We start from the raw sequence: 23,671 nt of genomic DNA, 5'->3' as shown, positions 1-23,671 counted from the left end.
CCAATCAAATCCAAAACATTTTAAACTAACCAATTTGGTTTCTAAACACAGTTAGACAAGTTAGTTATTTTTCTCTTCTTTGTCTTAGGAATCAAGTTGAGTTTAGAAAAATTAGACAATTTTGAAATATTTTGGACAAAATTGGCACTAACCCAACCTTCAGTGTATTTTAATAAAATTTACATTATATTATATTACTATATTTTTAATATTTTTGTAATTTTAATTTTACTTTAAAATAAACTTTATGAAACTTTTACCCAAAAAGATACCAAAGAGAGGCCCTCGTTGCTGTACTACCTCCATGAGTCCCATCATAGGGAATTAGGAACCATTCCAATTACAGTCAATCCCACACTATCAATCCCTCTCCATCTCAGATCTCTCTCTCTCTCTCTTTCTCTTTGTTCTCTCTGTCTCTCTCTCTTTGTTTCTGTCTGAGTTGATTATCGATCTCCAACCTGTTTCACACATTCCTCAGAAGCTCGGTATCGGAAGCAAAACTCAATTTTTTTTGATGGGTATTTCTCTGATCCATCTGATTTATACTAATTCACTTAATTTATCACACAATTATTGCCTTTTTACGTTTTCCTTTGTTGTTAGTATCGTATTGAATTGAATTTCAATTTGGGGTTTTTTTCTAATTTTATTTTGATTGCATTGACCAATCTAACTGAAAAAGTGGAAGTTACAACTGGGTTTGTCAAAATTTTTAATGGGGTTTTTGTTTCATTTAATGGGTGTAATTAGTTTTTGATTGATTTTGTGTCAAATTGAATTTTAGGTTTAAGGGTTTGAGCTTTATTAATTTTTTTTTGCTTGTGGATCGTCAATAGATTATTGGGTTGCTTTTTGTTTGGTTGCTGAGAAAGTGTAGGAAAAGGAAAGATGATAAATTGGGGCGTGAATTTTAGTTTTTGGAGCTTTTTAGGGCGTGGAAGTAGAAATTTATGGTGTTTAAGGCTTGGGGGTAATGTGATCTATTTGCCTTACTTGAGGAACCGCATAACATGCACCTCGGATTGAGAGTACATCATAGAATATAGGCAGCACCCTTTGATTTAAAAGCCTTTTGCATTCCATGATCTTCACCAGCTCATCAAGGCACCAATCCGAAGTAGCATAGTTTTTCCAGAACACAACAACTGCAATCCTTGAAGTCTCAATTGCCTTCAACAACTCAGGTCCAATCTCTCCCCCTCTAGGGAGATCTATGTCATCTCTATACGCACCAATCCTTTCATGGTTTAAAGCGGCAAAAAAATGGCTTTTAAAGCCTGTGCGGATATCGGCGAAAACTAACAAAGACCTGATATTCATGTGTCAATGCTGGGGTTGATAAAGATGGATCAAAGTTTTCTTGGCCCTCGGAATGAGTCATGGTTGCAACACACCGAACTAATTGAGGTAAGACCAGTACTGCGATGCCTAAACTCAAGATCAAAGCAGCAAGGGCCCATAAGGATGGAGCAGAGGGACGAGCCATGGTTGCAACACACAGATGAGCAAAGGAGCAAGAACCGGTTGTGTTTTTTTTTTTTTTAGCTTTCCGAGTTTTCTCTCTTCTACTTTTTTTCTGTCATGTGCAAGTTTTCACGAGTAGTGGGACTTTTTGACTTTGTGCACGCTGTTTTCCTTTTTTAATGAAGGAAGATAAGGAAGTTGGCATGAAAACCCCAAAGGATTGGGCTTTCTCCGTTTTCTAGTTTTGCACAGCTTTTTCTTTTGTTGTTCCTTACTTTTACAAAAGCAACGCGGGGAATAAGAATTCTAAAAAATGTTTTATCAGCAGCCAAATACAGGTTTACGTGCAAAATGTTGTGATTCTCAATGGCCTGCTTATTTAGTTGGTGCAAGAAGATAGATGGATGGCTATGGTTTAAGCCTTTAAGGAAATGCTGTACTTAATCAAGGGACTTGTATGATAAGGTTGTTTAGATTAGTGTGTGGCTGCACTATTGAAGTTGGAAAAAGATGGTTGTTAATTTGATAAAAATAAGGGAGTAGTGTTTTGCCAGCTTATAGTCTTCAATCTTCAAAGAAATTTTCTCATAGCAGTGCTTGTCATTAGAATGCACGGCGAAATATTCATTTTGAGGTTTCTATGCGACTTCTTGCTTAGTCAAGTATATGAGAACTTTGAATACTTAGAAGCCTTGACTTGTTTTCTTGTTCTCACCAATATATGAACTATGTTCTTATGCAGCAAATAGTGAGGAGTCTTGTTCCACTCAACTCATTGATGGAGATGGTGTGTTCAATGCTACTGGAATTGATAAATTAATCAAAGAGATAAGATTAGCTGAATGTGGACTATCATATGCTGTTGTCTCAATCATGGGCCCCCAAAGTAGTGGTATTCATTTTTCCTCATAAGCTCTTTGATCTTAAGTATTTTTATTTGAAAGTTATGCTTTTTTTGAGAAGGATTTACATGCAATAGATTTCCTTCTAATAATCTTGTAAAGCTGTAACAATGTTGTTCTTGTGAACAACGTGGAACAAGGTTTTGAGTTGAGACTTTGTGCTATGTATGTTGAGACATTAAGTGGAAGTGGGTCACTTTAATCTTGCGAATCTGAGACATGGCTATCATTCTGATGTCAAATATTAATTTTCGTTTATCTGATTTGGCTGAACTGTTACTGAATTTTGTTTACCCTCCTTTTGTCATTTGCTTTTACATACTAGGATTTCACCTTTTTCTCCATAATGGCAATTTAATATAATTTATTTTCTATTGGAACCCTGCAACTGCCAATTGTTGCTTATGTCAATTGTTTACTCATGGAAAAATCAAGAGTTTTACATCAATTTCTGTGGTCTGAACAGGGAAGAGTACTCTACTAAATCACTTGTTCAGTACCAACTTCAGGGAGATGGATGCTTTTAAAGGAAGGCATGTTATCATAATTCTCTTAATACTGCAGTATTCATGTTTTTCAGCAGAGATCTATGAACTGACTTGATTTGCTGTCTTTAGGTCCCAAACAACTAAAGGTATTTGGTTGGCAAGATGTGCTGGTATCGAGCCTTGTACTCTTGTCATGGATTTGGAGGGTACAGATGGAAGAGAACGTGGAGAGGTGCCTTTCCTCTGATATCTTTTAAACAAATTTAATCATTTCAAATTGCTCCAATCACGACATGAATCTTATTGTTATCCTCATAAGCAGTTCTGTCTTATTATTTTCTATCTCAATCTACTTTTCACTGCTCCTGTAATGCACATATATTCACTAGTGTCATAAGTTCCATAATGGTAATTTTTGCATTCTGCTCGAGTGCCCATGCCATGTAGTATAAACATGTTATGAATTCCATTCCGTTCCGGCTGGAATGGATGGAAAATACCGTACCGGTATGGAAACTGGAATGGTAATCCCCCTTGTTCCACCTCAGACAATTCTGGGTCATTCCAGTGTGTTTTGGGCATTTCAGAGGATTTCGGTAAATACCAGCCGAAACTCAAGATTCAGCTGGTATGGATTTTGGGATTTTTTTTTACCTTCTACTTCATATCTGACCATCTGAGCTGCCGTCCTTCACTGCCATCAAACATTTCTTCTTAATCTCCATTTGGACCATAATTCTCTATTTCTTCTTGATCACCTTTCAAAACTCTTTGCCGGCACAAAACCCACATCAAAAGAAAACTGAGGTGTTGATGGAAGGGAATGCGGCTGAATTAACTGAGTGAAGAGAAGGACTGAGAATGTGGAGAGTTTAATTGAATAATGGACAGTTAGGATTTTAAATGGTGGATGGCATATTCTATGGAATCTTTTAAGGAAGTGTCTAGATTGTCTTTATGTGGAATGTGAACCTAGCTGGATGATTATTATTATTATTACCATTATTTTTCTTTTTGGAGTTATCATCTAGTAGATAGCAATTACATTTTACAATGTTTGGGCTGAACAAAAAAAAGTCTGGGCTGAAGGACAGTCAGTACAACTAAAAGATGTGCTATGTGCTTTTATTTATTTTTATATGCCTTCTCAAATTTTTTTAGGAATATGTATATATATATATATATATATATATATATTGGAATCCCAAAACACCCTGAAACGGTACACTGAAAGGCCGGTACCAAAATATTCCATTTCACTAGACAAACTGAAATGGGGTCTGGAACGGAATTAATAACATACTTTAAAGAGAAAAACTTTTGCATTACGGGTTGGCAATGATGTCCTTAATTTTCAAGATTATATTAGGAATTTTTTTTGATTGTTTAAATTTTTTTAAAATGTAATAAATCCTTTGTTTTGTTACTGATCAAAAATACATCCTTTGTTTTGTTAATTATAAGTCAATTGTAAGATTCAATCCAGGTTCATTAAGCTGTTATGTACAATCTTCATTTGGGACTAGAGAAATAAGAACAAGCCATTCAATTATTGACATCATTGTGACAAATGATTTTTTTCCCCCAAAGTCAGAATGGCGAAATTCTAGTTACAAGTTAATTTCATATATCATGACTCTTTATGGATGTAGTTATACGTGGTGATATGGATATCAGCATCTTGCTGTGTTTTAATGGGTTTTATCTTTGTTTCAGGATGATACTGCATTTGAAAAGCAGAGTGCCCTTTTTGCTCTCGCTGTTTCAGATATAGTGCTAATAAACATGTAAGTTTTCTGTAAAACTAGAGAAATTTACAAGTATCCTAGTCTAGTAAGTTCTACTCTCTTAAAATTTATACATTTATTTTATTATTGTTTTTTATAGTCTTGCATTGTTACTTCTTCTAGATTGTGAAGTTAATCTTCTTGAGCCTTTTATCTAGGTGGTGTCATGACATTGGCCGTGAGCAAGCTGCAAATAAGCCTCTTCTAAAGACTGTGTTCCAGGTATGTCCATGTTCCTGCGATATATTAGTGATTATTCGATTCTGGAAGGTTTTATTAAGTCAACTGTATGCTGGCATATGCACGCAGGTCATGATGCGATTGTTTAGTCCACGCAAAACGACTTTGATGTTTGTCATACGTGATAAAACAAGGGTGTGTTCCTCTCTATATTGATCTATTATTCCTTTCTGAGTTGAGAAAAATTTCTAATTGTGTTAAACCTTGTTTGTTTGTAGACTCCACTAGAAAATTTAGAACCTGTTCTAAGAGAAGATATTCAGAAGGTAAGGGATTTTTTTTTTTTAGCTTTTCTTATTTGGTTGATCTTTGTTGATTATTGATATTTTCTTTAATTCTATTTAATTTCAGATTTGGGACGCTGTTCCTAAGCCCCATGCACACAAGGAAACTCCATTAAGCGAATTTTTTAATGTAAGATGCCATGCTTTTTTGCAAGATTAGCTTAGACATGTCCTTATACCTTATGTTGGGAGTAGTTATCATACATTTATGGTTTTATTGTTAATGATTAAATGGTCAGGTTGAAGTTGTTGCTCTCTCTAGTTATGAAGAAAAAGAAGAGCAATTTAAAGAGCAGGTACACATAAATGCTTCTTATCCCTCTTTTTGGGACTGCCTTGGAATGATATTATTCTGTTGTGTTTATTCATAACTGTTAAACTGAGCCCATTTTTTTGGTTATTTTCTTGAATTGTTTGTTTGTAAAGAAATAGAGAAGGAATTGCAGATTTCTTGTAATGATCTGATTAAAAAGTTATGAGTAACACCATGCTGATGAATCTTTCTTATCTTGCTCATTTTTGCCCTTATTTTATCATTATTCATTGCTTTCAAAGTTTACCTTATTGAATTTATTAGGCACCTTAGAATAGCATTGCTTAAAGTAATGGGCTAGGTTAGATGTTGAATTTAAATGATTTTAGTTATAAATTCTCCCAGCATGCTGTTATTTTAATTAATAATTTTAATTGTATACATTTCTTTGCCCATTACATTACTTAGAATCTGGGTTTCAGTTTGAAGCAGAGTTGGGCCTTTTGGCTTGGCGAACTTATCTGAGACATATTTGTGTGTGTTTTTGTATTAGTTATTGACTTATTGTTAAAAAAGTAGGTTGCTAGCTTGAGGCAACGATTCTTTCATTCCATTACCCCTGGGGGGCTTGCGGGAGATCGACGGGGAGTAGTTCCTGCTTCTGGTTTTTCCTTTAGTGCACAGCAAATTTGGAAAGTTATCAAGGAGAACAAGGACCTTGACCTTCCCGCTCACAAGGTAATATTGTTAACCAGATGCCATATGTAGCATATGCATATTATGTTGTTGTTTATGTCATGCAAGATCCATCCATTTGTAGGTCATGGTGGCTACTGTACGCTGTGAAGAAATTGCCAATGAAAAGTATGCCTCTTTTGCTTCAAATGAGGTACCTGCAGTTCATATAATCTAGGCTTTTTGTTTCCTTTTATTTATTTATATTTTTTTATTTTTAAATTCCATAATTTTTGCCAAGATAATAACAACCAACATCCAAATTGCAACAAATGACCACAGGATTGGTGTCATTTGGAAGAGGCTGTGCAGTCCGGTCCTGTTTCTGGATTTGGGAAAAAGCTCAGTTCAATTCTTGATTCGTCTTTATCAGAGTAAGTATGTTTCGTGTAATTTTTAATTGGTTTAGCAGCATATGCTACATAGCCAAGGAAATATGAAACTTAAGATGGATATGCTTCCTGGTCACTGCTTGTGCTTGTAAACAATTGGCAGATTTGAGTAGGTCTAGGACCTAGATAACGACCAATGAACTAGATGCATGCATAGTTGATGTATATTAATACTCAATTGTACACCTCTTGTGATAAGGATTAGAAGCTTGTCAGGAGGATCTTTTGAAGGGTGGGTAGTATTGTAGTTATTGTTTCCCATTGGCCTTTTGGGATTATGAATTGTTTCTATTTGGCCTGATGGCTTTGTTTGCCTTGTTGGTTATTAGTGCCTCATGTCACCATGTATGGTTTCTAAATCTTTTCATGTCAACTTTAGCAATAAGCTTTAGTGTGGATGATATTATTTATAATCATCTCCCTCCTTCCTCTTCTTGTGTTTGTAGAAATACTGTTCATGATGAATTTCCTCAGTACTGAAAACTTCCTGTTTTTCTGTCTTTCTAGGTATGATGCAGAAGCTACCTATTTTGATGAAGGTGTCCGATCTGCAAAGCGGAGGCAGTTTGAGGAGAAATTGTTGCAGGTAATTCATCTCTGCGTGCAATTTGGTAGTTTCTCCCCCTGTTTTTGTCATTCATGTTGCTGAACCCATTAGTTGGGATCAAGGCTTCGTACAGTCCTGTAATTACATGACTGGAGTACAATGTGAAACTGGGAATTTAGGATGTTGGTTTGTTAGCAGTATCTGAATGAGCTCTGTAATTCTTTTGATAGGTTTTATAGGATCTGATAATTTCTCTATTCTATGTTCACAAGCTGGTCACCAATAATTGCATGTTTATGAAATTGAGAATAAATGTTTGAAATAAAAAAACTCTATTGCACATATCTTTATAGGGGAAAGCTTTAAATGGAGCTTCTAGGTCTTCTTAAAGCATTGAAGTTGCTGTTATAATGATTTCTTTTGACTAAGCTCAGAAGGTTTTCAACTTTTCTTAGTTATTATCTTTTGGACAATAAAAACTATGATTCAGTGTCTACTCATTTAATGATTCAATTATGTTGTTTTTTCTGATTTGTTAGCTTATCCAACCGGCATTCCAATCCCTGCTGGGACACATTCGTTCTGAAACTTTAGAAAAATTCAAGCAAGTATTTGATAAAGCTCTGAATGGAGGGGAAGCATTTTCTCTGGCCTCTTGTAACTGCGCACAGTTTTGTATGGCTTTATTTGACGAAGGATGTGCAGGTGTGTTAAACTTGAAACTGCCATTTTGTTAGCCAAAGTGAATTGAAATCAATGGAGAAAAAGAGTTTTTAAACAGGAAACTATTGATGACAAAACAAGTTGATAACGGATTAATTATAATTGTCTTTTAGACTAAAAGGGGTTTTGGATCATTTATATGAATAAATTTTATGAAAGTAATAAAACTTGGAATAGTCTGAATAGGTTTGAGAGGTATAGGGTTTTAGTCTTGTATGCTTTTAGTTTTGGGGATAGGTTTCAGTGGTGTGGCACTTGAGTGTGATGATTATATTGACGCAGTAGCCTTGCAGATGCTGTTATTGAACAAGCAAACTGGGACACATCTAAAGTGAGGGATAAACTTCGACGTGATATAGATGCACATATTGATTCTGTCCGTGCTGCCAAGCTTTCTGAACTTACTTCTTTGTATGAGGTATAATAACCTGTAGCCTTTTTGATTCTCAACTGATTTTATTCAAGCATAGTGACAATGCTAAGATTCAAACGGTTTGTTAACTTCAGCGTCTGATGGGAACTATACTTATATAGTTTGGTTGGCACCTCTTGGTGTTTCTAAAGGACACATCCAGGGTTCTAATCCCCTCTCTCCCAATTATCGAATTATAAATTTTTTTTTTTAAAATCACCATAATTAAAAAAAAAGAAGATTTGCCATAAAATAGATAGAAAGAAAGGAAAAAAAGAAAAAAGAAAAATCCTCTGAATAAAGAATTATGCAAGTCTGATGTGATCATGTCTGTCATGGCCGACAAAACAAGTATGCATTTTTGTATGATTTGTATACTTATCAATTTGAAAATAATAAATTTTTTTTGGGTTTCCAATTAACAGCTAACTAGTAATATCCATAATTATTAAAAACTATGGAAATTGGCTTTACATATATCATTAAACCATCAATTTTATAACCTTGACAATTTAAACAAAATCTGTGAAAATTGGCTTAAAAACCCTCGATGGAAATTGATCTGATTTTTCTATTAACTTTTTTAATATCATGAGATCTTTTGTTACATTTGATATTTCAGATTAACCATCATGGTTTTCTCTTTAGAGCCTGTGGTCTCTACAAAAACTTCTTGTGCCCTTGTGCTTTATAACTCTACCTCATATGGTTATGGATTTCTTAATATATGTAGAATTGTTTCCTTTCTTTAGTGCCTAGATAGTAAAAGTTGGCAGAATAAGCAGTTTATGATAACCTTGCTGATGATTATAACAAATTTGCAGGCAAAGCTTAAAGAGGCATTATCAGGACCTGTGGAAGCTCTATTAGATGGAGCTAGTAATGAGACCTGGCCGGCTATAAGGAAACTTCTTAGGCGTGAGACTGAAGCTGCTGTTTCTGGGCTCTCTGATGCGCTTTCTGGTTTTAACTTGGATGAACAAACAAAGGATAAAATGCTTGCAAGTACAAAGGACTATGCAAGAGGAGTGGTTGAAGCAAAAGCAAGAGAAGAAGCAGGAAGGGTCCTGATCCGCATGAAGGACAGGTAGCAACTCCTTGCAATATCTGATTCTAATTATTTCATATTTTTCCAGATTCCTCTTGTTGGGATTAACTTTAAGTTGCAAACAGGTTTACAACATTGTTTAGTCATGATTCCGATTCAATGCCGCGGGTTTGGACTGGGAAGGAAGACATTCGAGCAATCACCAAAATTGCTCGCTCTGCAGTATGCCAAAGTTTATATAAATATTTTCTGTTAATAATTAACTGTGTATTGCATGTCTGTTAATTATTCCTATTAATTTGTCCAGTCCTTAAAGCTTCTGGCTGTTATGGCCGTGACCCGTTTGGATGATGATCATATTGATAACATTGAGGGTACACTATCTGTTGCTTTGGTGGAATCCGTGAATGGTGCTGTTAAAGATAGGAGCATTACATCATTTGATCCACTGGCCTCAAGCACTTGGGAAGAGGTGACTTTTGTTTAACCGAAGTTCTTTCTTCTGGAGTTCATAATTTTATGCTAAAAATTTTATTCTCAAATCTCAATATAATAAAACAGATGTAAAATGAAACAACACGGTTCTCTCTAGAAAAGTTTTTCTGGCATAATGTTTGGACCCTTATTTACTGTTCAAGATCTGGTCCTTTTAGCTCTGACCAAATCTGTCAACAGGTCCAATTTGGCAAGTGGGTTAGTCTTAAGGAAAAATTTGGATATGTATATGATATGACATGTTAATTTTGAATAGGATATTATGGTGGCAAAAAGTACATCATACTTATTCTGATTAGTTGACAATAATCCAAAGAGCCCACTCAAATTTAATTGGGATTTAGCCTTTTTGTTCAATTTGAGTATATGACATGTACATGTTTGCTTATCAGAAACAAAAAGGAAAAAGTAAAAAAAGAACAAGAAATTTGTTACTATATATACAAATATAGTCTTGATTTCAGAAATTGATTTATTTAGGTGAGCAAGCTTCTGTAGTGGACTCGATGCTCAATTATGATTCAATTCTGTGTGTCTCTCTCTTGCTTGGTTTTAGTGTTTTGTATCATTGTTTTGCTCTTAAGCTCCATTTAGTTAATGTGGTTGGTTTCTTCCATGCAGGTTTCACCAAAGAAAACATTGATTTCACCTGTCCAGTGCAAATCTTTGTGGAGACAATTCAAGTCAGAGACGGAATATACTGTCTCTCAGGCCATTGCTGCACAGGCATGATATATTGCATATTAATGATTTAGATGATTCATTTCATTTTAAATATTGATTCTCTTAAAAGGATGAAAACCAAAATTGCTGAATACTGGATTTCATTCTGCCATAATTTTCTAGTTTGATTGGTTTTAAAATTTGCTGGTGGGAAGCCTGTGTAATATTACTTATATAATAATATTAGAAGAAAGGAAGTGATAAATATTATAAAAATAGTCCTGTTAAAAAAAAAATCCTTGTAGGTTGTTAATCTCTCATTTTTTATATAATTTTTTTAATTTTATATTATTCTATAAGCAATTAGAACTATTGTATGCCTAATAAAATCTCTTCACAACATGACTACCTGCAGCATTTCTCTCAGGGTGCATTATTCAGTATCTTGATTTGCAATTTCTTTTATTCACATCTGTGTTTATTATAGTTGAAGATGTACACAAATGCATATCAGAAGACTATCTTTATCATTGTCATTTTACTAGGAAATAATTTACTAACTTCTTTCACTCTTATATGATTTTTCAGGAAGCCAACAAGCGTAATAACAACTGGTTGCCACCACCATGGGCCATTGCTGCCATGGTAATCTTGGGATTCAATGAATTTATGACACTTCTAAGGTACATGTTTTTCATGTATTGTGAAATTTGATTTTGTTTAGGTTCATGTATATACCCCTGATGTATAATGGTTTAACTTAATTTGGTATGTCTTCATTGCAGAAATCCTTTGTATTTGGGTGTCATCTTTGTTGGTTTTTTACTATTCAAAGCCTTGTGGGTGCAGCTGGACATTTCGGGTGAATTTCGCAATGGCGCTGTGAGTAGTAAATTCAATTGTGATTGTTTAAACCCCATTAGTTTATTGTCAATTGATGATTAATTTGGAACATAGATTTTAAGAAATTCTACAACTGGTTGACTGTTTGAAAGTGCACCTAAAAACTGAACTTTGAGACTTTGTCCTTTTTCAACTACTTAATCGCTATATAACAATAGGCTCTTGAATTAAAGTTCAAATCTCAAAGACGCCAATCCATATGGTTGAAATTGTTCACAATGAGTTCCCGTAAATAGCAGACATATTATTGTCATTTTATTTTTTCTTTTCGTAAAGTTGTAGATTATGGTTTAGAAAAACTGTTTCTTGGAAGTTACCTTTGAAATTGATGCCTGCTTGTATATTTTATCTTCAATAGGGATTATTGAGAGATTAAGAATGCATGCTGTTTAGGCCAAGCAGTAACTTATTTATCAAAACTATAGGCTCATGCAGTTGATATGTATCTTAAACTATTCTTCAGAAAGACAATTCATTAAGAAAAGCCCCAACAGATAGGTAGTTTCACATGGACCCATTTTATGCTGTGGTTTTCTCTCAGCCTGTGGTCTCATGGGCGTGTTGGACCCACTTGCTGTGAGGGGGCCGCTTTATGATAATTTTTCCGAAAAAGGGGGCTGAACCTAATTCATGGGTTGTGTACAAGAAACGCCAATAAGTGAGAACCATAAAATACCAATTAAGTAGCTTTAAAGTTTTGCTCCTCCCATTATGACAACAAATCCCTTTTGAATAATAATTGTGGCAAAAAAAAAAAAAAAAACCCTTCAGTGATTTTAATTATTTATTTTCTGTTTTTTGTTTTTGAAAAATTTCCAATGAAGCTTATAACTGTGTAATTTGACAGCTTCCTGGGCTTATTTCCTTGTCCTCCAAGTTCCTTCCCACTGTCATGAATCTTCTTAAAAGATTAGCAGAGGAGGGGCAAAATCCTATGACTAATGATCCCAATAGAAACCCTGCAACTAATGATCAACAGAGAAACGAATCAAGAAGCTTTAGGAATGGAGTAAGTGCCAGCAGTAGTACGTCATCTAGTGCTTCATCTGAAGTAATTTCGTCTGAATACTCCAGTCCTGCAAAAGAAGACTAAAGGAACTTATCCATCGGATTAAATAGAAATTCTTCATTTTAAAGTGCTGGTGTCTTCTTGCTTGCTCTTTGGTCGGATGTTGCACGTTTATGGCCCATGAAGCTTAGCTCTTGTGAGCATGCGAGAGGAATACATTTTTAAGGCATTGATTTTTGTTCGAGTGCCGCATACGGGGGCTGTTGCTCAGGAGGCCCCATCAGTAGTTTCCATATTTAAATTAGGTGTTTCCATTTTGTTTATTGGATGATCAACAGGTTTCTTCTTTGTCATATTCTGATATGGTTCATTATGCTTGTTCTTATTCAATTTTGTCTTGTGAGTTGTAACGCTGTGTGATTGTAATATAACTAGATTTGTTAATGAACATTCTTATTTGATATTTTACTTTGGTTCGAAAACCAGTTGGAGACTAATTTATGTAAGGTTGATAAATCATCAGTGTTTATTGATTAGCACTTATTTCTTTCTTCGAGTGCCTTTCCTATTGCCTTTAAACTTTAGTACTTACTGTCACCGTTACATTGTTTTCACAGTTTCAAGTAAAGAAGTGAAGTATCAATTAGAGGCAGGTGTATTTATCTTATACCCTAAACATTATATAAATAACATGAAAGCAGAAATAGTATCTGCTGGGGGTAGGATACATTTTATGCGCAATGTTAAGATTTATCAAAGGGAAAAGTTTATACACAAGTTTGAAACTTGAAAGATAGTTGTAGTCTGATTACTGATGTTTATCGGGGAATGTAAAAATAGAAGGTGATAATCAATGCTGACGGTAATACTTAAGATACAAACTTAATAATGTATAGATAAAAAGTTTATAAGTGATCATTAAATTTGATTATGGTTTATCATTAACAATACGAATAAAATAGATGTGGGCAGACAGTAAAACACAAGTCAGAAAAGGAAAATGCAAGCGAGCAGGATGATAAATTAGTTGACGTTCTTTAAGGGAGAAGGTACTGGAGTTGGCCACCATGGGGGCACATTAGTTGACATTCTATAAGAGAGAAGGTATGGGGAGTTGGCCACCATGGGAGGACAAAGGTGAAAACCTCATGAAATGCATTCCAATCTCTTCAGCAACTTTAGTAGAGAGGAAGATGTGCTGCTGCATTACAGTGAGGTGATTTGAGCTTTGTTCTGTTCTCCAGAAGCTTTGGTGAGGAAAAGGAGCTGAGTTGTTTCACGAAGTGATGAAATCTTGTACTTTGTGCTGGAAAGTTCTAGACTTAAATAACTTAAAATGAAGAATATGGGGATTTGCATGCTTTACAAAGTGATTTTCCTCTTTGTCTGGAAAGAGGTTTTTTTTTTTTTTTTTTTTTTCACATAGATTAGTAAGGAAAATAGGATAATTACTGGTGCACACAGTTAAGTACACGCAGTACACACGGCTAACATGGCCAAATACCACTTTTTTTTTTAATAATATTTTGCAATCTACTACTATTTATGAAAGTTGAGTTTTAAGAAAATGATAGATTGTTAAATATTTTACAAATAGTAGTAGATTTAAACATATTTTTTTAAACAGGGGTATATGGCCATTTTGGCCTAGTACACACAACTGCATTTTACAAGAGAACTCATGGCTGTAAGTGTGTGAAATAAAACTATTCAAGAAGATATATATACATTGGAATGAGAAGTTGTTGAGTTGTCAATCAATTTTCTAAGAGTTGATTGTGTGCTTCCAGGAGCACTTCTTTAGTGGTGAGCCCACTTATATTTGTGGGCCTTGAAGTCCAACACATGTTGCAATGTAAACATCGGCCAAAGGCTCAACCTATGTAGTGACATAATTGTTGGCAAAGAGCTCAATAGCTTATGAAAATAAATGGGCTAATACTTGTTTTGGTACCTTTGTTTCTATTGGGGGCAGGATACATTAATTCCATGTCCAATATTTAGTGTTATCAAAGCTGCTTAAGGTTAGTTGTTGTTGTTGTGTTTCTTTATTGAAAGAGAGAGTTACTATGTTTTGTGATTACCGATGTCTATCATTGAAGATAAAAAAAGAACAATTGATAAACAAATTAACCATAAAATTTGATAATACTTTTTATCAATGTCAATAGACTCAATACCAATAAAATGAATGTAGGCATATCGCAAATCAAAAGAGGAAGATGCTAGCAAGAAGAATGATAATTAGATGGTATCACTATCACTATCCTCTAAGAGAGAAGGTATACGAGTAGGCCACCATGGGAGAACCAAAGTGAAAACATCATCAGCCGGGTGAGAAATGCTTCTTGTGAATTCTTCATGAAAGATCACTTCTAGTGTTTTTCTCCTCATGTTGCATGATATTTATATTTGATATTGTTTGCAGATAAATACATGATACCCCCCTATCTAATCATCAAATAGATGATATCCCCATCGTTTGGATGAAAGGCTAGTGATAGCTTTGGAGGATGTGGTCTGCCTATGTATTGTTTGAGGTGAGAATATTTTTCTGAAACCATCTTGTCAAAATGAACTTCATGCTCCAAGCACCATTTGCCTCCATCATCATCATCATAGTCCTTGAGCTCCCAAAGACGTAAAATCCTTTCTGGATTCTTAAAAATCTGACATACCCTCAAGCAACCGCGACACACTCCAACTTTTCAGGGTGCTCAAAGAAACGATAACGAGCATTGTTGTATGGATCAAACCCAATAAGGCGGCCATGCTTACTATCCCACCAGAAGAGCAAATTCTTATAGGAAACACTACGACAATGAAATTTATCCGGACAAAACACCACCACTGGCTTCTTCCATTCACTGGTTTCTGATATAAATATGTCAAACTCAACTTTCTTTAACTTGCTTTTGAATCCACGAATTAGCACCACCCTATAACTGAGCTGGTCATGATTGTCATAACGGTATATAAACCGCCATCCCAACCCTCACCCTTATATGAGTCGAATATGAGTTGCCTAGTAATTGGATTTACTACATAGTCATTACACAAAGCTTCAACCAGTACTGGAGTGAGTGAGGAAATGAATATGGTTTTGGGTTCAATCTTGATCTGAGAGCGAATGTAAGGATTTGAGTTCTTTGTGAGGAAGAGAACATGGTAACAGATCCGCAGGTAGCTCTTTGATCCTCCTCCATGTGCGTTTCCATGAGCATAGCATCAAATCCATGGCAATATCAGTGTAGACGAGAGTAGAGCTTTAGTTTGAAATTGACACAAAAGAGTGGAGAAGGTCTTAAAGAAGATGACAATGGTGTATATTCTAAAGGGCCTAACTCTTGGATACATAACACAAATTTTAAATCTCTTTAATTTGCATTCATTTTCCAATCTGGGATTAACCCATTATTTTTTCTTTCGAGAATACTAAATACTAAGGGCCCATTTGATAAGAGATTTCTAGTAACGTTGTTGTTGTTTTGTAGAAATACGTGTGGGTGAAAAAGTATGAAAAATACGTGTAATGTTATTTAAATACTGAAAACTGTCATTTAAACAATGTTGATGACTATTTTTTTGGCCCACATGACATTACTTCATTGGCAAACCATGCCACATCAACATATGGATTGGGCTCACACAATGAATCAAAGCTCATGACCCATGTCACCTTTCTTATACTTATGGCAAGCGACTTCTTCAACAAGAGCCCATATTTACACAACATCACAACAAAACCCGAGGTACGTCATCTCATCTTCGGCTTATGATCCAAGCTCATAAGTCTCTTCGGGGAAACTTTGGGAGTCGTGGTTTGGAGGGCCAAGAGGTATGTCCAATAAAGCTCCAGTGATTTAAAGTTGATAAAAGAAGCATGTTGCTTTGCGTGTCTTCTCCAACTCCCTAAACTCTAACGAGTCCGTGTGTGACGGGTAACATATGGAAAGCATCTCTTATCACGTAGCATTTAAAATGATAAAATTTCCCATTGCTCTTTTCCTAAAGCTTAATATTCATCACATGACACATATTCAATATCTCCAGCCATCTAGCTGCTGGGAATATAACTGCTCATTCAATTCCCAGCTGTTGCTATACAAATTTGGGAACTTCATTATATTATTCTACATAATCCCATTACTACTTTAAGCTAAAATCCAACTTAAACACATGGCCTAATTTGATCGGCTATCATTCATCTCTAACTATATGCAAAATATCCATTATATCACCCATACCCAGCTGCTGTCTGCCACAATCAGATCATATATTTTTCTGCCAGCTGCTAGAGCAGAGCATTAAATATTTTTATTGCTCACCAAGATTAAGTTACAACACAATGGGACCTCAACTAAATCTCTAAACCTTCATTACCTTTCAACCAATCCTTCTCTTACTTGTTAGAAATGTGTTGTAATGGAACCTTGCACCAAAAACACAAACACCCAAAAGGAGAAACATTTCCAGCAGACCCCCAGCAGTGTATCCAGCACTTGACACTTGATTGAGAGTGATGTCAGCAGCCATTTAATGCTGAAATTCCAGCTGCCAACAGCTATGTCTAAAATAGCAAGATACCCTTGAAAGTGATCTTACCATTTTCAGCTAAAACCATAAAGTAAATGCTGAATAACCTCTCCAAGACTCTTCAATCACTATACTGACCTCTTTTGCTTCTGCCCAAAGTGACAGCTGCTCCTGACAGTTGGGATAGCTGCTCCTAATAGCTGGGACAGCTTTTTCAGGACAGATGTGACAGCTGACCTAGCAGCCTTAGCATTACTTTTTTTTTTCCATATTTGGCTAAAACCAAAACCAACTAAACTAACCATTTTTTCTCTTGCTGAAATACATTCCTTTTCTGTTACTTTTTCCCCAACAGCTCTTACCCGAAATAGCAAGAACATCTTGAAGTTAAACTTACCATTTTTGCCTAAATCTTAAGATGGATTTTCTGAAAATTCATTGCTATTTGGGACAGATTTTGGCTGAGATTTTTTGCTAAAATACCCCCTTAAACTCAGCTTTAAATAGGACCCTTCATTAACACCTTAGGGGGGGACATCAAAGGGAGAAGAACTCTTTCACAAACCTCTCTATTCTCTCTCCCTAAGATCTGAATGAAGTTCTGAGTTTTTTTCAAAATCAAGAACTAAACTCTTCAGCACTTAGCTCACAAATGCCTTCATAAGCAATCATCCACCCTCCAGCAGCAAATTCCAGCAGCAAATCCTAGCAGCTTTGCTAAACACACTACAACCCTATTACCTCTCTTATACTGATTCTCTCACTCTTCATACTCAGAAAATAGACCTATCTTACTGCTCCCATCTCCAAATACTTATACATATCTCCATACTCTTCTCCTACAAAATCTTTCCTCTTGGAAAGCAATCTCTACAACTTCTCCAACGGTTGTAATCTCATATTTTTACTATCTTCAGCTGCCATATCTTTCATACTTTCATATATCATACATATTACAAATACTATATCCCACAAAACATCTCTTTCTTCACTTCTCTTATACAATCTCATACATATTTACTACAACATTACGTATGACTCACTACACTCTTCTAAACTCCATTCTCATACTTTCTCACTCTGAAGTTCTACTGTTTTGCTGCTCATAAACACATATCAATACTCTTCTCTATCTCTCTTATAAAAGCCATTCTCATGGAAGGCATAAACTTTTATTACTAAAGCCCTTCTCCAAGAAGGCACCAAGATCTCACATCAAAACCCTTCTCATGGAAGACACAAATCCATCTTACATAAAGCCCTTCTCTTAGAAGGCACAAATACTCCATACAAAAGCCCTTTTCATGAAAGGCAACACTACTCATAACTTCACAATAACTAAAAGAGCATTGTCAATAGGAAAACTCATTTAAGTGCATGATAAGAGGAGCAAGCTTAACCAGCCCCTACACACAACTGGGCATACTTTCTCTCACTTCAGTTGCACCCATTTTTCCCCTTCGATCTTGAAGTTATTATGGCAAACTGCCTCTCTACTGCTGGGGCCACTCTGCTGGGATATCATCAACTCACAGAAACTGTACAGTTGGGCTACGATTTATACAAAGATAAGTGACTTTGCTTCCTTATCTTTAAATTTACATTATTGAGCACATGAATACTTCATATTTAAATACATTTGACTTTATTCCAACTACCATTACAACCATAAACCAAGGCTTAAACTCATTTAAATTGCATAATAAGAGGGTCAAGCTTAACTAGCCTCTGCCGTTGGCATTCTGGTATAATCTTATCAGCTCACTGATACTACACGGCTGGGCTATAAATCATACAAAGGAGGGGCAAGCTTAACTAGCCTCTATCGCTGGCAGTCTACTGGAATCCTATTAGCTCACTGTTGCTACACACCTGAGCTATAAACTATACGAAAATAAGTAACTTTGCTTCATTATCTTTAAATTTACATTATTGAGTACATGATTGCTTTACCTCTAAATAAATATTACTTTATCTCAACCGTTGTTACAACTACTAATCAAACCTATTATATCAAGAACATGATACATATTTATTCAACCAATATCGTGATTCTTAAACTTTGGCTCTAATGGTTTGGTAGGCTTAAAAGGTACACCGGTAGCCGTTGGACTACGTGGCCCAATGTTGAGTTCTAGGATGCAACTCCCCAAAAAGAACTCGGGCCTAACAAGGTCACCCCCCCAAAGGACCACATGTGGTCGAGCAACCGAAAAAGACCCCCAAACAAACAACAGTACCAAACATCCCCTAAGTATTTTTAACACACACGTAAGAGAGGAAAATGTCTTAAAGAAACTGACAGTGGTGTATATTCAAAAGGGTTTAACTCTTGGATACACTACTATTTGTTTATAAAAGGGAAAAGAGGATTCAGAGGTAAACCTAAGCCGCTAATCCTAATTGGGATTAGAATAATACTTCTCAAAATTGAATCGTTTCAGCCCATAAGGGGCCACTGGGATTGGTTTGGCAATATTCTGCTTCATTGGATCACCCAACTAAGTGATAATAATCATAATATATCACATCTCTATATATAAAAAAAGGTGATAATATAACAAACTTTAATCTAAGTGAAACTCTAGAGATTGGGGTTCAAAATTAGTCCGTTTTTTTTTTTTTTTTCCCGGATAGAAATTTGACTTATGCTTGAGCCAATCTGGTACGGAGAAAAGGGAGACCTTTCGCTGAAATGATAGAGAGAAGGGAGAGAGAAGAGATATGGAGAGTTGGGAGAGAGTTCCAGACCTTTCACCTCTCTCCCTTTGTTATTGTCTCTCTCCCTTTAATTGCTATTGTTTTATTCAGCTAAAACCGTTTTAGCTTCACAAAAAGACAAAAATTAACTTTAAAAAAAAAAAACTGTAGAGGCATTGCCTCTTTTTATATAGTTAGTAGACTTTGAAGGAGCAAATAATATAGGCTTCCAATGTAATCTTCAATTAATAAACAAAGACACCTGACACCATAAGAGAAAACATAAGATAACATTTTGAACATATAGTGTATAGACCTTACCACAGCTGTGAAAAAGCATCCACATAAAAAGAATTGAAAACGTGTACAATAAATGTAATAAGCTACTTTTGATGTGAGACAGTCTAACATACGTCTCTATAATTTAAAGCTTAAGGTCATATAATCTAAAATAACGTAGAATATAGCATCTTTAAACCACACAAAAGTTAGCAAACTTATTGCAGCACTTGTAGTTATACTATATAATGTAAAACACTATACATCACGTCTCCATTATGTAAAGCTTAAGGTCATAAAATCTAAAATAACAAAGAATATAGCATCTTTGAACCACACAAAAAGTTAGCAAACTTACTGCAGTATTTGTAGTTATACTGTATAATGTAAAGCACTACTTCATCGCCAACAAAAGTTATGTAAAATCTCATTGGGCCTGGAAGAACAATCAGCCGCAAGATCACCTCCAACAGACTCAGCTGAGAAGGGTTAAGGAAAAACAAAAGCAAAAAAAAAAAAAAAAACAGAAAAAAGAAAGAGCAAGAACAAGCGTACCAGAGAATTTTTTCTCTCTTAGTGGAGACGGATAGAGGAGGCTACTTTAGGGTTTGGAGAAAGCAAAGAAGTGTACATGAAATAGAATCGGGTGGTTTTCAAAGATTTGGTGTGGTTTTTAGTTAATAATTAAAATGATGTATAAAATTATGGAGCTTCGAATGTTTATGAAGCAATACGAAAAGGTCAACAAAAAGTCAACATACTTTGGTTTTATGAATCAAAATCATTTGTCTCACACTTTTTATTCCACTCTCTGCACTTGTCTCTTAATTCCTAATTTTAACCTATTTTATTTGACTTGCGTAAAATAAATAAGAAAGATAAAACCCGGCCAGCAGATATTCATCCCCAACCCTCCCACCACTAACCTCTGTCCAACGCCATTGACATAAGTTCGCCGGTGTCGTCGACTCCAGTTATAGCCACTGTACCGCCACCAAGTCCAGGAAGAATGGCAGTCAATTTGAATACTCACCACCACCATTATTGTTGACTTTGTCTTGTTCTCGTATTCTTATACTGATGAGGTGATGATTATATTCTCCCCCGCTGGTTCAACTCCAAAATTTCAAAATTTTGAATCATGATTAAGAAGGTTTCCAACTAATATATACCTTAAGAAGAATAAACATAGTTAGAAATTTCAAACATTCGAATCAAAATTAAGAAGAATAAGGGCCTGGGACCACCACCACCTGCATGTTCTATTTACTGAATCAAAATCTTCTAAGTGTTGTGTTCAGGTTGTGCTACTTGGGCATTTATCGCAAGAAGACGAGAAGTAGGCGAAGGTAGGGACAATGGTCTGGGAGCGAATAAGGGACAAGGCAAAAGTCAACAATGATGGTGGTGGTTGTGGGCATTCAAATTGAATTCAGATCTATTTGGAGTCTTTGGACCTAGTGGCTATGACTAGAGTTGACGGCGCCAGTGCACTCATGTCAATGACCTTGGGCGGAGGTTGGTGGTGGGAGGGTTTGGGACAAATATGTGCTGGGTTTTTTCTTTCTAATATATTTTAGGTAAGTTGAATAAAATAGCTTAAAATTAGGAATTAAGAGACATGTGGCTTATTTTGATGAGTAAGTTTAGTGCCACAACAATTTCCATTACTTTTGACATAACTTGCTTATGTGATGAGTTGTAACTGGTGAAAATATAATGGTGGGTCAATAATTCTCCCACCCACGAGTCGTCATCTGGCAAAGTTGTGAAATTAGTTGAAGTACCAAACTTACTCTATTTTGATTTGTGGAGCATAGGTAGAATTGAGAGTATGAGACAGATGATTTTGATTCCGATTGTATAGTATATATAGATTAAATACAACATTTTAAAGCTATTATTTAACTTTTTGGGATAAATGGTGGTTTACTATTAGGGTACTAAGTTTTTGGGCAAGAGTTGGGTTCAATGCAGCTGTGCACTAGACGTATTGGAATGTCGACAGTTCACAATTATTTGACATGTGTCCATATTTCAATGGACCCAAGGCGGTTCCTATTATCCTCACACACACACACACACACACACACACACACATTAATATGTATATTGTTTGGGGAAGAAGAAAAAACAATGAAAGAAAATCTTTTGGAATTGAGATGTATACGACATTTTGTGAAGTTATCATCTTTTAATCACATTTCAACTTGTTTGTTTATTTGGATTAAACATGAAATTATTAATATATTTGTTTCAATATAAAACATTTTATTAAAAATATTTATTGTAACTTCCGTTATTTAGTATAGCTAAAAATGAAGTCATGATTTTAGTTGTTTTTTCATGTATGTGTAATAAACACTGCTCATACTATAATATAGTTCATTGTACTTGACAATTGAGCACACAGTAAAAACATAGTGATTAGAGTTTTATCTTGTAGAAGTATTCTCTCTCCTTTTCTCATGCTTTTGATTCTTCTTTAATTTCAACAATTTTCTCAATGGCATTGCTTTTGTTATTTGTCTAGGTAATCTATTAATAATATTACTTGACTCAGAATTTGATTTGGCAATGTTAGTGAGTTTAAATAGTAGCAAAAAATGCATTGATTTGGCACATGAGTGAAGTTTATGGAGTATTCTGGCTAAAATAAAAGTTTAGGAGATTTGCTGGCCACAAGCTCAAAGTTTAGGAGGTCTCTTGACATTTTTCCATAAAAATGTATTATGCATATCTGCTTATGATAACTCAATACCAATGTTAAAAATAGAGAATAAAGCTTTTTTGAGAAAAATTGGCAAATAGCACTAATGTCCAAAATATTCAACAAAGTAGCATTGTTTGTGAATTTTGTAGCAGAGTACCACCCTTTTAGAACTTGATTTTACATATATCGAGTTCCATGAGGATTTTGCCATAGCAGCACAAGGTGATGTGGCATTTGCCCACAAAAATTCTTGCAAATTGAGTGCCTCGCAATTTTTTTGCAAAATTGAAGTATAGATTGATATAATTAAATTCGAGTTCTTTGCAAATTTTTTAAAGTTGAACTTGATATTTAAGAACTGGAGTTCTTTACAAATTTAAAAGAAAAATAAAGTGGAATTCGCAATTTCTAACATCGAGTTCCACAGCAAGTGAAAACAATATGTTCTCATGCCATGAATATCTTTCTCATTCAATCACTCTCCCTCTCCTTCACTCCTGTCCCTTGCTGATCTCCTTCACTCTCCTCACCATTGAAATCAACCCCATCTTTCTTTTCCTCTCCTCTCACCAGAAACCCAAGTCCTCCCCTCCACTCTCACTCAGTCCATAGCTCTCTTTCCACCTGAAAAATCCCAAATTTGATCCAACTGATCACCTCTCACATCTATCTTCTCGTCTCTCCATTTTGAGTAAATTGAATTTGATTTTTCAAACTCAAAGGTACAATTCTTAAACTAATTACTGTATTTTCTTTGCTAGTGGGTTTGCTTACCAAATAGGTTGACTTTTTAAAACTTTTTAACATTGATGCTAATATGAAGCTGTAGCATACTGAATAAAAGAAATCATTGACATTGTATCGTTGTACTGTGGTTGAAAAATAATTTTTCATTTAATTTGGATGTATATGGTTGGAAAATAATTTTTCATGTATTTTCTTTGCTTAATTTAATGTGTATTTGGTTGACTCCAAGGCTGCAATCGTCCACGTTGCGCCTCGCGCGGCTTGGTAAGTGAGACACGGTGCTAATTTGGATGTATATAAAGCATACGAACAATTATAATTTGCTGAAAATTTCGGCCATCTGTGGGT

The 23,671-nt window shown here is 35.2% G+C and overlaps 1 protein-coding gene across 1 annotated transcript; it reads left to right on the top strand.

The window, feature by feature from the left end:
- Window positions 1-262: 262 nt before the first annotated feature.
- LOC142636011 (protein ROOT HAIR DEFECTIVE 3-like) lies at window positions 263-12,899 on the top strand. The gene is made up of 23 exons (XM_075810071.1): window positions 263-521; window positions 2,210-2,359; window positions 2,836-2,902; window positions 2,987-3,089; window positions 4,574-4,644; window positions 4,803-4,866; window positions 4,954-5,019; window positions 5,103-5,150; window positions 5,236-5,298; window positions 5,408-5,464; window positions 6,001-6,159; window positions 6,242-6,310; window positions 6,439-6,530; window positions 7,056-7,134; window positions 7,635-7,800; window positions 8,112-8,236; window positions 9,055-9,317; window positions 9,404-9,500; window positions 9,586-9,750; window positions 10,395-10,499; window positions 11,025-11,119; window positions 11,222-11,318; window positions 12,187-12,899. Exons 1-23 carry the CDS (start codon window positions 518-520, stop codon window positions 12,430-12,432), a joined length of 2,451 nt encoding a protein of 816 aa, XP_075666186.1. The 5' UTR covers window positions 263-517; the 3' UTR covers window positions 12,433-12,899.
- The last annotated feature ends 10,772 nt before the right edge of the window (window positions 12,900-23,671 follow it).

This window comes from Castanea sativa, chromosome 5 (genome assembly GCF_040712315.1).
Source record: "Castanea sativa cultivar Marrone di Chiusa Pesio chromosome 5, ASM4071231v1".
NCBI lineage: Eukaryota > Viridiplantae > Streptophyta > Magnoliopsida > Fagales > Fagaceae > Castanea > Castanea sativa.
This window is presented reverse-complemented; position numbering and strand designations above follow the sequence as displayed.

Coding starts and splice junctions, on each gene's coding strand:
- LOC142636011 (XM_075810071.1), top strand. Junction 8,237..9,054: donor AACTTACTTCTTTGTATGAG/GTATAATAACCT, acceptor ACAAATTTGCAG/GCAAAGCTTAAAGAGGCATT. Junction 10,500..11,024: donor CTCAGGCCATTGCTGCACAG/GCATGATATATT, acceptor ATGATTTTTCAG/GAAGCCAACAAGCGTAATAA.